General features: G+C 36.5%; 1 protein-coding gene across 2 annotated transcripts in view; it reads right to left on the bottom strand.

Moving 5' to 3' along the window:
- The window catches only part of RP1 (RP1 axonemal microtubule associated), a 210,839-nt gene that overhangs the window by 66,377 nt on the left and 130,144 nt on the right, over nt 1-14,318 (bottom strand). For both annotated transcript variants that reach the window (XM_070747755.1, XM_070747756.1), the window contains exons 34-37: nt 10,535-10,689; nt 5,880-6,093; nt 4,952-5,142; nt 3,802-4,012 (exon numbers count right to left, since the gene is read on the bottom strand). In XM_070747755.1, coding sequence (XP_070603856.1) covers nt 3,802-4,012; nt 4,952-5,142; nt 5,880-6,093; nt 10,535-10,689 — 771 coding nt within the window. The remainder of the gene's footprint in view (nt 1-3,801; nt 4,013-4,951; nt 5,143-5,879; nt 6,094-10,534; nt 10,690-14,318) is intronic.

Genomic DNA, 14,318 nt, shown 5'->3' with positions numbered 1-14,318 from the left:
CTTGGGTCCTGCCAGATGACATTGTTTAGTCGATGGGACCTGGAGAAGGTCAACCATGTGGGACGTAACTGGTCACTGGGATTTGTGCAGCAGAAGGCGGTCCTGGAGATATTCTGGTCCGATGCCATGAAGGGCTTTATAGGTCATAACCAACACTTTGACATCACCAGTGTATTGCTATTGGCTTGGGCGAACTGGTCCAAACTGGGAAGAACCCATTTCTGCTGTGCACTGGTGCAATATCTATTCTCTCTGTCCAGTACAAAGACATAGTACAAAGACATTCTCATTAAACTTCACTCTTGGTAACAAGAACTATCTGGTTTTCCTGCTGCAAAAGCAGAGGCCGAGAAGAAGAAAGTTTTCCATTCCATTTACCAGGGGAGGGGAGCGGGAAATCAGTCAATATGAACTTTGGTATTTCTAATGCTATGCAAGCAAGCCACAGCACAAAGCACATTTTAGAGATATGCACTCCAGGATGTGCACAAAATTAAAAGCTGTTACATACATATCCCATGCCAAATTTCAGTGTGTTTCTTCAGCAGATTATTTCTTTTTAATTGGATGTGTAGAAAAATAGATTTCTGGTGAAAGATCTAAACTCTGTCATCAGATGTTTTTCAGTTTCAATAAACTAATTTTCACATTTCATTTTCCCTGCTTTTTTGTAATACGGTACATATTTGGGGAAAACTGGAGAATACAATGCAATAGGGATTGAATATTATTATTATTATTATTATTATTATTATTATTATTATTATTATTATTATTATGTCAGTACAACACAGCAAATGAGATCACTATGCTGGATTTCGTATTTCATCACCAGTCGGGCGCTTCCCAAGCACCTAGGACTGCGTGATGTAGCAGATGGAGATTTTGTCAATTCCGATGGTTTTCAAATGTCCCCTGAGATCCTTTGGTACTGCGCCCAGCGTGCCAAGTACCACTGGGACCACCTTCACTGGCTTATGCCAGAGTCGTTGCAGCTCGATTTTTAGATCTTCGTATTTCACTAATTTCTCTAGCTGCTTCTCCTCAATTCTGCTGTCTCCTGGGATTGCGATGTCGATATTATTATTATTATTGTTGTTGTTGTTGTTGTTGTTGTTGTTGTTGTTATTGTTATTGTTATTGTTATTGTTATTGTTATTGTTATTGTTATTGTTATTGTTATTGTTATTGTTATTGTTATTGTTATTGTTATTGTTATTGTTATTGTTATTGTTATTGTTATTGTTATTGTTATTGTTATTGTTATTGTTATTGTTATTATTAATTAGATTTGTATGCCGCCCCTCTCTGAAGACTCGGGGCGGCTCACAGCAATATTATTTCTAATTACAGATTATCTTCAGCATACACTACATTTGTCACATTTTAAATTTCAAATTCATAATATTTAAACTTTGAAAAGCAATTCAAAATGTCTCAAGTGTGGAATATATATAGTTGCTAAGGTAAACAAGTAAAAACAAAATTGGTCATTTTAATTTAGACTTTTTATCTAGGAATATTCCACTAAGTTGAATGTACTGACTTTTCATTATTTGTTTGTTTGTTTGACTTCTATGCTGACCAACCCCGAAGGACTCAGGGTACAACAGCGGTACAAGTAGAATAAGAATATATGGGTAGAAGATTCAAAATGTTTTTTCTCTATGTCACAGTAGAATTTATTTTCAAATAATTATATTTTGGACAACTTTTTTCAAGGTTTCTGATTTTCTTCCTTGAGGGATAAGTTTAAAAGTTGTGGTATTTTGTGAATCATTTTATTAGTAAGTGTGGATTTTTTGGGGGGAAAGAAATATGTCACTGGCACTGCAAAATTAAAACATGATGGAGTCTGACCCAACTTAATGGTTATATTTTTACATACCACTGATCATGATGTACATCATGAAAAGATATTATTGTTAATCATAGCCTGTTATCAATAAATTACATGAGAAAATATTGTGACTGAATATCATGAACAGCAGCAGTTTAGCACACGGGACAATAGTGGGAACTTTTAGGTGGCAAGTATAAGCATTAAATATTTGGAAAGGATAATGGGGTGACTTAAGGGCTGCAAAAAAAAAAGAACCATAATGGAGAAAATGGATGGGCAATGTACTCATGGAAGTGGAACCAGGATTTTTTTAAAAAAATTCTTTTGGTTTATGAGATTGCTTGCTTCAAATGGTCTATAAAATAAAGTTCCAACCTGCATTTGGAGAATGATGAGCCCTTTCTCTTTTAGAATCTTCAATCAGAAATTAGACAGCTGTTGGGAATGTTTCTGGATTTTTTTTTTTTGCAGCCAGATATGGGTTGAAATAAATAGTCTTCAAGATTAATCTTGAAAGTAAAGTCTGAGATTTCCAATATCAGCTTTATAACATTTGTATCAGGAAATAAATGTTTTGGATAGGTAGATCTGACAGATTTATCATCAGAGCAATAGCAATAGCACTTAGATTTATATACCGCTTCACAGTTATATAGTGTCCCACAACCTAAGTGGTTTTAGAGAGTCAGCATATTACCTCCAGCAATCTGGATCTTCATTTTACCCAGACTTCAGAAGGATGGAAGGCTGAGTCAACCTTGAGCCGGTGAGATTCGAACAGCCAAATTGCAGTCAACCGGTTGTCAGCAGAAGTAACCTGCAGTACTGCATTCTAACCACTGTGCCATTATGGCTTTTACGATAGATGTAACATGAAATATTACATTATTGAATTGGAAGAATATGACTTCCCTGCTAAAATGCTTTAGGTTTAGGCTGGGCATACCCTATATGTCTTGTTCTCAGAATGACATTTTGGTTGTTGCAAGACAAAAAAAAGTTAGTTACAGTGATACCTTGTCTTACAAACTTAATTGGTTCCGGGATGAGGTTCTTAAGGTGAAAAGTTTGTAAAACGAAACAATGTTTTCCATAGGAATCAATGGAAAAGCGATTAATGCATGCAAGCCCAAAATTCACCCCTTTTGCCAGCCAAAGCGCCCGTTTTTGCGCTGCTGGGATTCCCCTGAAGCTCCCTTCCATGGGAAACCCCACCTCCGGACTTCCGTTGCCAGCGAAGTGCCTATTTTTGCGCTGCTGGGATTCCCCTGCAGCATCACAAAAACACTGAAGTCCAGAGGTGAGGTTTCCCATGGAAGGGAGCCTCAGGGGAATCCCAGCAGCGCAAAAATGGGTGCTTCGCAGGCAACTGAAGTCTGGAGGCGGGGCATCTCAGCGGCGGTGGTGGTGGGTTTGTAAGGTGAAAATAGTTTGTAAGAAGAGGCAAAAAAATCTTAAACCCCGTGTTTGTATCTCGAAAAGTTTGTATGACGAGGCATTTGTAAGACGAGGTATCACTGTATTTTGAAAAGCATTGTTTTCAGCATCTGATTTTTACGAGCATTACAACAAGACATTTGTTTTATGGCTTGGCCTTTGAATTCATGGCATAAAGATAACATTATAATATGTGTAGAGAATCAGATTGATGTAGTGGTTAAATACCAGGAATACAAACCAGGAGATGGTGAGTTTTAGTCCTGCCTTAGGCATGAAGCCAATTGGGTGCCTTTGGGCCAGTCATTCCTTTCAGGCCTAGGAAGAAGCCAATGACAAACCATTTCTGAAAAATTTTCCAAGAAAACTTCAGGGATTTGTGACAGCCATCATTTTACTCAGACGCCTATAAAAGAACTATGAAGTGGTATATGTCTAAATGCTATTGCTATATATTCAGTCAGTATGCAACATTATCAAAGGTTTTAAGCTTTTGTTTAAAAAAAGCAAAATTATCTTACCAGGCAAAGGATCATGGTCTGCAAACAATGCTGGCAGTTCAACATAGGTGTGTTCACTGAGTTTAAACCAATAATCAACATTTAACCACATCTCTTGTTTGGTATCTGTACGCTTCATATGCAACATGTCCATATGCCAGGACTCCTTTAGTTGAGAATGGTCAGTGGATATTTGAATCTTGAAAAGCGATCCAATATTTGTCAATTCATCCTATTTATTTGGGGAAATAAAATCAAAATAGTACAATTAAAGCTTTGATTTATCTATAGTATAGTTTATTTCAGGTGCCAATAATTTCAAGCTACTGCCTAGACCTAGAACTATATAAAAAAAGAACTGTAGGGGGGGAAAAGTACTTTTTCAGACACTTGAAGTAGATATTAAAATCCTGAAAAAATATTTCATATTGATTCACATGTCTATTTTATGGATATTAACTGTATAAATTTAATATATATACATTATATCCATGGTATACATTAAAAATGAAATAGGTGAAATGTAATATTTATTAACCAACATTCTTAGATAGTTGTCAGAATGGGAAAAAAATTGTCATTTCTCCTATCTGCCATAGCATTCCTTTTCATTTTTCTTTTCTATAGGAAAAGAGAATTAAATTAGATAGAGTATTAACTTAGGATCTTATTTTAATCTTACACAATGCCCCTGAATCTGTATTGCTCTGAATTTGCTATATAAAAGTATCTAACATTGTACAGAGTGCTGCTTTCAACACTGCAATAGAAGAAAATTTACATGAATTCAACAGTAGAAGAAACCTGTGCATCCAATAAAACAATGACCAGAACTTTGACTTTATCCCACTATATCCTGAAATGTGAAAAACAAATGTGGCTTCATTGAAACTGTGTCACTGTTATTTTTAATAACTCATCATTTCACATGCCAACATTTTTGAGGTCATTGCCTAAAAAAGATTATTTCTCAGAGGAATTACCTCCAAAGAAATCGTTGCAGGATTTAATGTTAGTATATAGAGCAGTTTCAGTTTTTTAAACCATCATTTTTCTGCTTTATCAAGCCCCAGATGCAGAAGCAATACACCTATATCAAAATTTATACATGATTTCTTTTTTTAATCCATGATTGGTTCTTTATTTTTCCTTAAAATAAAAGGCACATTACTTTGATTTGTGTTGTCTTTCCTAAAAGTTGCAGTGCCAACTTTTTGTGACCTTTATCTCCATAGAAGTTGAAAGTAAAATGCATTGGATTAGTTTCAGTATTTATGTCAGATCCAGTAATATCCATTATCCATAAACCTGATATCTGCTGATTAATTGGAGAATATCTTGAAGAGGAGATCCTTCTTTTACCTTAATAGAAAGTAAAGCAATAATAATAACAATTATTACTACATAATTCATAAATTCCACTGATCTCAAAGAATTATTCAGTTTCTTAATTTGTTATCAATAAAACTTAAACACAGAGCTTCATTTTTCCAGAATTATAGAACAATTATGAGTTCCTTTTGCTATAACCATGACAACAATTCATGAATAACACCTCATTAATATAAATAAACAGTGATACTTTAAAGATTTAATATGTAATTCTCATTTTATTAAGCTCAAGTCTCAGATTTAGAATTTTTAATTGATGTCAATTAGGTCTCAGCCTCTTTCCTAAAGATAATTATTAAGCCATTCTTTAGTGTCCTAATTTATTGTTCTCTTCCAAGTAAGCCATGTTTCTCAAACTGTATAATCGGCAAACAGAATTTAGTATAATAATAATGACAGATGGCACTAACAAATCAGGACATAAATAGGAACATGTTGTATGTGACACAATTCTTTATAAAATTATGGCTACCAACATTGACTTAAGGAAGGAAAGCTCATTTGACACAATGGAAAAATAAAATAGTCATATCTCAGAATTGACAATCAAGGTTGTTATTGTACAATTTTTGGGATTTCTAACTATTTAAAATCCATTGTTATTTTTGAGTCTTGTAAATAAACTATAGATATCAATATTGTATGCATATTTAGCCAAATCAGAAGGCAAAATATAATCAATTTAATTAGCAAATAAAAGGACCTACCTATCGTTTTAATCTCACAAACAGTGTCACAAATTCCCATATTAGTATCTAGCCAGTTCCAGCATGGAAACACCCATTCTTTCTCAGAATTTTCTGATTTCTTAATGGTTACCATTTTTAAGTATATTCCAGCACCATAGCCTTCTCCGTCATGTCCTACAACTATCTTTTTTAAATGGCTCAAGGAGACTGCTTCTATTAAAAAGGAATCTACCTGTAAAAAGTGAAATTGAGTTACATGCAAAATGTGTTCCTCATAAAAATATGAATATAATTCTAAATATTGATTCTTCAATCATATCAATTAAGATTCTACATTTAAACCTTTGACAGAAATTTCATCTTAACAATTAATATTAGGTGCAACTCCTCAAAGGAATTGTAGGTAAGTAACTCCTTATGCAAAATAGATCAATCCAACAAAATAAATTACTGAAATCTGAAAGATTGCATTTATTTATTTATTTATTGGACTTTTATGTCGCCCCTCTCCAAGGACTATGGGCAGCTTACAACATAGAATAGAACAATAATTACCATCTTAAATCCAATTAATTAAATTTAAAATCTAAAAAACCCAAACCCCATAAAAAACAGTTATTCTCATTCTCTCAATACATTCATCGGCCAGGGGGCAAGAGTCTAGTGGCTCCAAGCCTGGTGGCATAAATAAATCTTAAGACTTTTGCAGAAGTCGAGGAGGGTGGGGGCAGTACAAATCTCCAGGGAGAGCTGATTCCAAAGTGGTGGGGCCCCCACAGAGAAGGCTCTTCCCCTAGGTCCCGCCAGCCAACATTGTTTGGTCGATGGGACCCTAAGGAGACCAACTCTATGGGACCTCACTGGTCGCTGGGATTCATGCGGCAGAAGGCGGTCTTGGAGATAGTTTGGTCCTATGCCATGTAGGACTTTATAGGTCATAACCAGCACTTTGAATTGTGTCCGGAAACAGATTGGTAGCCAATGCAGTCCATGGAGTTATGGTGAGATGTGGGCATTTCTTGGAAGGACCAAGGCTGCTCACGCGGCTGCATTTTGGGCAAGTCGAAGTTTCTGAACAATCTTCAAAGGAAGCCCCATGTAGAGAGCATTGCAGTAGTTGAACCTCGAGATGATAAGGGCATGAGTAACTGTGAGCAAAGACTCCCTGTCCAAGTAGGGCCGCAACTGGTGTACCAGGCGAACCCGGGCAAACGCCCCCCTCGCCACAGCAAGTAAGTTACTTACTTACTTACATACTTACGTATCTATCTATCTATCTATCTATCTATCTATCTATCTATCTATCTATCTATCATCTATCTATTTAGACTTCTGTGCTTTCCAATCCCGAAGGACTCAGTGTGGCTTACAACATAATATAATAGAATACAAATAATAAAAAGAAATCGAAAATAATCTCTAAAAAACTAACCACAATAAAACCCATTTATATAAAAACCAGTCAAATCTTATGCATGCACACCATTCATAAAATTAAATTTGGCCATGAAAGATAGACAATTTATGGCCTCCAGGCCTGCCGCAAAGCCAGGTCATTCTGTCCTTGCGGAAGGCCAGTAGGGGGGAGCAGTACAGACATCGGGGAGGGGTAGTTGGTTCAATAGAGCCAGGGCAGCCACAGAGAAGGCACTCCTCTGCAATCCTGCCAATCTACCTTGTTTAGTCGATGGGATCTGGAGGAGGCCAACTCTGTGTGCTCTTTTTGGTGTCTGAGAACCTGGAGAAGGCCGACTCTGTGTGACCTGAGTGGTTCCTGGGATTCATGCAGCAGAAAGCGGTCCAGTAGACCCGATGCCATGCAGGGCTTTATAGGTCATAACCAACCCTTTGAATTGCATCCGGAAACCAATTGGCAGCCAATGCAGTCCGCGAAGTGTTGGAGAGATATGTGCATGTCTGGGCAAACCCATGACTGCTCGCGCGGCTGCGTTCTGCATAATTTGCAGTTTCCAAACGCTCTTCAAAGGTAGCCCCATGTAGAGAGCATTGCATTAGTAAAACCTCGAGGGTATGAGTGATTGTGAGTAGAGACTCCCTATCCAAACAGGGCTGCAACTCGTGCACCCGGCGAACCTGGGCAAACGCCCCCTCGCCACAGTCAAGAGATGATGTTCTAAAGTTAGCCGTGGATTGAGGAGGATGCCCAAGTTGTGGACCCTCTGTGAGGGGGTCAAAAGTTCACACACACACCCCCCAGGTGATGGACAGACATATAGAAGTGTCCTTGGAAGATAGCAGCCACAGCCATTCCATCTTGTCGGAGTTGAGTTTGAGCCTGTTAGCATCCATCCAGACCCTAACAGCCTCTAGACACTAGCACATCACTTCCACTGCTTCACTGAGTGGACATGGGGTGGAGATGTATAGCTGAGTATCATCAGCATACTGATTACAGCTCACCCCCTGTGCACGGATGATCTCACCCATAATTCTGGTACACATAGAAGAGCAAACCTATTGTTTCATTACTAGAAGAAAAGTTATAGGAGAAGAGATGTGAGTTGGAAAGGGAAGTATGAAATAAGGCAGAACTTGGGAGATGATTATTCTGTGCAAAATAGAAAAAAACCCAAAACAAAATATGGATGCATAGAAAGATGAAACTATTTAGTAAGGAATATATATGAATGTGAATATATATATTTTGTGTGTATGAAATAAGTGTGTGAAATACAGTTCAATCAATGCTGTGTAGATTGATGAGTTTCATAAATATTTACTGGTTTGCCAGTTAAGAATTTTAGAAATTTTAGTCTACTCAATTTGGATGCATTAGGTTGGGAAGACAGATTTTTCTGACATCATCAAAGGCAAATCTAGAAGTTGCTTTTCCTGATGTAGTCAAACCTTTCCCCATGTAATAGCCTGCAAAAACTTCTGTTCCTTGATCCATCTGTTATGGTGGTACCTAAACAGTGTGTTCTTATTAGCAGACAAATAGAAACTGAGCATACCATAGTTTTACATGGATAGTATTTTGCCACAAGACAAGAGAGGGGATGCTTTTGAACTGGCAAAAGGTAGAGTGTCAAAAAGGTAAGAAGAAGAGGAACTTTGAGAGGCAGTTGATAGATGTGTGCAACTGAAGAAGCATCTAGGGAATATTAGTGGGTGTAATGTGTTGATTAAAACAAGCAACAAAGAAAGCCCAGTGAGCTGTTATGGGAATTCTTATGAAAGGATTGTTATTAGTTCTAAGAGATCCCAGGGCAAGCTGCTTGAAGCAATTCAAAGAACTTTGAGCAGGGAGTTGAAAGGGGGGCTTGAAAGTTCAGGAAGGAAGACCAGGGAACATTGGGAGAGGAAAACTACCTAATACAGTCAGTTTTCACAAAAAGCTGAAGAAAAAGGGTGATAAATCATCTGCCAGACAGAGCAAAAGATTGACAGGTTAGGAGAGAATATGCCAGTCAACATAATTATTCCTTTCCAATCCTTAAATAGGAAGAAAGGATAACATTGAACTCGCAACATTTGCATTTAGTTGACATGCTAATCTACACACACGTAACAAGGTAAGACTTCAAAAAAAGAAAAAAAAACCTTTATATGTAGTAAAGAGTGATAGTACAGAATACTTTATTTTGCAATGGTTTTTCATAGGAAAATAACTAAAGTGTTGGAATCATTTCAAGTCTGTCATTTCCCCTGCTGCCTTTTGAGAGAAGGGAGACTGGAAGAGAAATAACAGAGGACAGAAAATGGCTACTCAGTTGTAAGTAACCTTTGCAAGGGAATGCTACTTCGAATTGAAAGTAAAGATTTCTTTTGCTTGGCTGGGCTAATTAGACATGAAAGTAATCTGAAGAGCTCTTTTGAGTTGGATCCATTCATTAAACTCATCAAAGCTTGTGACAAACTCCCCACACATTATTAGCTTTGGTTGCGTGGTGCCATGTTCAACATGGCCAGCACAAAGTTGATTGGTTTCCTTTCTTTTGCTCTGTCACTTCATGATATCTTTTCCTTTGAAAATGATGCTTGATGGCTATGTAATAACCCTGCCCAGCCTATAACAGGAAGAAAGAAATGTTTGCTCTTCTGCATGTAACAAACTACAAAGTAATTACATGAAAATGAGAGGCTAATGCTTTCTTCAAATATTTGTTATTATATTTTGATTATTGTTGCCTCATACTACCTTCCATTGGGAACCTCATACTGCACAAGTCAAAAAGAGGGCTGTGAAAATATTTGCAGACCCTCACATTCTGAATATAAACTGTTCCAACTCCTACCCTCAAAATGATGCTATAGAACACTGCACAAGAATCATTAAAGTACAACACTAAATGACAGTCTGTGTACGAATAACTTGCCGCCCTGAGTCTCTGGAGAAGGGCAGCCTAGAAATAGAAATAATAAATAATAAATAAATAAAACTAGACACAATAATAGTTTTTTCCCAAGTGATATCTTTCAAAACTGTCAAAGTCTGCACTACTATTAATATGATTTGACCGCTTATTTGTACACAGACTGTCATTAAGTGTTGTACCTTAATGATTCTTGACAAACGTATCTTTTCTTTTATATACACTGAAAGTATATGCACCAAGACAAATTCCTTGTGTGTTCAATCACACTTGGATAATAAAAATTCTATTCTATTCTATTCTATTCTTAAATAATATTGGTGTTTTCTCCTTTACCTTGTTCCTTTGAAATTTTTCTCCTTCAGTAAAGGAATCTTGAAGTTTCCGTACACCTGTATCTCCACGTTCACCATAAACTGTTATATAAACACTTGCAAAGGTTTCTGATCCCCAGAGATCTCCAGTAAATACAGAGACTATATATTTATGTACTGCAAAAAGAAGCAATGTTAGATGAACAGTGCTCATTGCATTGCGCTGCTGTAATCTATATGCACAAATATAAAAAACATATCTATTTCAATGTGCTTATAAAATATGCTTTGTTAAATTAAAAAAAACACATTAAGAAAGCAGAGATCTTTAATTCAAATATAGTATATAATTTGAATAAAATTGTGAGTGTCACAGATTGGAATAGTAGCTAAATATTGCCATCAAAATAAGAGGGCTTACTTTAACTACATATAGAACATACATTTTGAAATGAAGAAATAATGATAAGAAAATTATTGTACAATATAAAATTGCTTCCCTCCAACAAATGGTTAAGAGATCTGAAGTTAAGCAAATAATCCTACAATCTCATTTTCCTCCATCCAAAATATTAGTGATTTTGTCTTTTTTGTAACTTAAAGTTTCCTAGTTGTTGGTATCTTTGAGACTGAATGATTGATGAAACTCTTACTATGGTTTCTCTGTGAAATATCCCATATTGTACATAGTAACTTTTCTGTTCTTCTCTAAACCATAAGGTTTAGTTATTACTAAATTACTGTCCCTGTATATCTGTGGTACTGAGTTTTTCCCATTGTTTATCTATTTTAGATATCCCAACATCTAGGTTTTTTCCTTGAAAATGTTTCATTTCTTATTAAGAAGCTTATTCAGTTTTGACTGAACAATGGGGAATTGAAGTATTAATATTCTTTGCAGTCATCTAGACATTAGGACTCTGAATGTCAATCGTTATATCTCTGAAAGTCATTGAGGCTCTTGGGGGTTTATTTGTACCCCCACGGTCACCTGAATCAGAGTACAAATGAGCGTAAAATCTTCTTGAGACTGTAACAGGACAGATGATAGGTGGCTTTGTATCTCTCCCCTTCTGTTGAGAGAGGGCTGTTCAGAATAACAGAACTGAAAAGGAGCTTAGAGGGATGATAATAATAATAATAATAATAATAATAATAATAATAATAATAATAATATTGGGGGAAAGATCAAAAGCAACATGAGAAAATTTTATTTTACTGAAAGAGTAGCAGATCCTTGGAACAAAGTTCCAGCAGACGCGGTTGATAAATCCACAGTAACTGAATTTAAACATGCCTGCGATAAACATATATCCATCCTAAGATAAAATACAGAAAATAGTATAAGGGCAGACTAGATAGATCATGAGGTCTTTTTCTGCTGTCAGTCTTCTATGTTTCTATGTTTATAATAATAATAATATTATTATTATTAATAATAATAATAATAATAATAATAATAATAATAATAATAATAATAATAATTTATTAGATTTGTATGCCGTCCCTCTCCGAGGACTCGGAGCGGCTCACAACAACAATACACTATGTACAAATCCAATATTAAAAAAACAATTTAAAACCCTTATTATAAAAAGAAAAAACAATCACACAACCTAACAGACCATACATAAAACCATAATAGCTAGGGTATATCAGTTTCCCCATGCCTGGCGATATAGGTGAGTCTTCAGGAGCTTTTGAAAGGAAAGGAGGTTGGGGGCAATCCTAATCCCTGGGGGGGAGTTGATTCCAGAGGGCCGAGGCTGCCACAGAAAAGGCTCTTCCCCTGGGTCCTGCCAGACGGCATTGTTTAGTCAACAGGACCCAGAGAAGGCCAACTCTGTGGGACCTAATTCTAGTCTAACCCTATGCTCAAACAGAAACCCTATGACATTTCAAACTAATGGTTATCCAATTTATTCTTTAAAACCTCCAGGGTTGGAACACCCACAACTTCTGGAAGCAAGTCATTGCACTGATTAAGTGTTCTAACTACCTTTTCTGTCCAGAATGGCCATAGATTCAGGACAATTGTCCAGATAGCTATATTCTGAGCAGAGAGGGCTATTGGTGTTAAAGAGGGGTCAAAGAGGCCATCTTTATTCAAACTGAACAGCCTCTCTCAACAAAAGGGAAGGAGTATGATGCATTGTATCACCTGTTTACAACACTGTCCCTATCCTTTCCGGAGTACCAAGAAAATACCATACCCTTTTGCACGCTGATTCAGGTAACATTGAGGGCAGGGGCAGATTGTTGTTACCGGACACTACTGGTGTGCACTGCATGTGCTTCTTGGGTCACCTCACACGCATGCTTGTGCTATGCATGTGTGTGTGTGTCCTCAGTGTGATTTTGTTTCTATGCATGTCCACGAAGCAAAAAAGCACCAACATCTCACGAAGGGATGTAGGAAATGAGAGAGGTTTTGCTGAAATCTTGCATGCGCGAGCGTCCCTTAACAAGATTTTGCTTCTGTGCATGTTCATGAAGCAGACAATACAAAAAAAATTAAAGAAAAAAAATTGTGGCGCCCAAAGGACTGGCACCGGAGTGGTTGCGTGCAAATTGGACAATCTGGCGGCCACTACTAGTCCACAGTGACCTACCGCATCAATAACAACCCATTCCTGCTTGAGGAATCAGATAAACCCTCAAGTGGCCTCAACAACCGTCAGACTGCTAACAGACCAGATGACTGCAAATAATATAAGTCCTTCCTTTCCCCACCATTCAATCAGAACTTAAAAAGCTTCTTGAATGAAAATCAGGACATTTTCAAAGGAAAAGAAAAGAAAGTTCATTTATCTTCTGTAAAGCATCTTTGGGACAACCATGACCTGGATGATTGAGAATCTCCATTGATATCCATCTCAGTTTTTTTTTAAATAGCTCTCCATTTTAAGTTCACTGTTTGCAGTAGATATCAGGAAATAATGATAACTTCAAAAGTGCAAGTTGATTGTCCTGTCCATAGTATCTGATGAATGTGAGAAGAAAACAGCTCATGCAGATCTTATTTATTCTTCTCTTGAGTATAATGAGTTAGAAAAACCTCTGGAGCAGATTTGTGGGGAGAATAAGAGAACCAAACCTTTGTATTATCTTAGCAAAACTTTATCTGCTAATGGAAGCAGATAAATCAGAATATATGAGCTTCTTCTAAATTTGAGGATCGTATTTTGAAGCTCATAAATACCTTTATATGGTATCTGCAATGAAGAAAAGGCATGTGTGTCTTTAAAAATAATACTCAAAATACTTCACAAAATGTTCAGTCTCAAAAGCCTGGCAATAAATTCAACATAATTAGCAACTACCACCTGCTGCCCATGTTTCTCTGTAGTTCTCACTATTGAAGACATGGAAACACTATCAAAAAAAGCTATTCATAGTCCAGAACCAATCCAATGGCTTCACAACAGCACAATGGTGCCAATATTATATTGTTTTATCATTGCTATAATAATTTGCTGTCCAACTAGCAAGATTGTCAACAAAAAAACATCCCTGGTAGTTAAAAGAAATGATTGGAATGACCATGAGAAAACCACCATAATGCATTTACCATGTGCATTTTGTACACATATGTATTTAAAGCTTTTGTGCAACACATTTGTTATTTCACCCCTCCATTTTATTTTAACTTTTATGGAAAGTTGAAAAATAAGTGAAAAAAATGTTAAGTTCCATTGTGGTTCTATTCATCCAAGCACAGACATTGTTCATATATTGTCTCTGTACTAGATTTTGTATATGACATCAACATAAGTAGATATGGCAGCTATTATTTGCCAGGTATT

The sequence above is a fragment of the Erythrolamprus reginae genome, chromosome 3 (genome assembly GCF_031021105.1).
Source record: "Erythrolamprus reginae isolate rEryReg1 chromosome 3, rEryReg1.hap1, whole genome shotgun sequence".
Lineage (NCBI taxonomy): Eukaryota > Metazoa > Chordata > Lepidosauria > Squamata > Dipsadidae > Erythrolamprus > Erythrolamprus reginae.
Note: the sequence above shows the minus strand (reverse complement) of the source record. Positions and strands in the feature narration are given on the sequence as shown.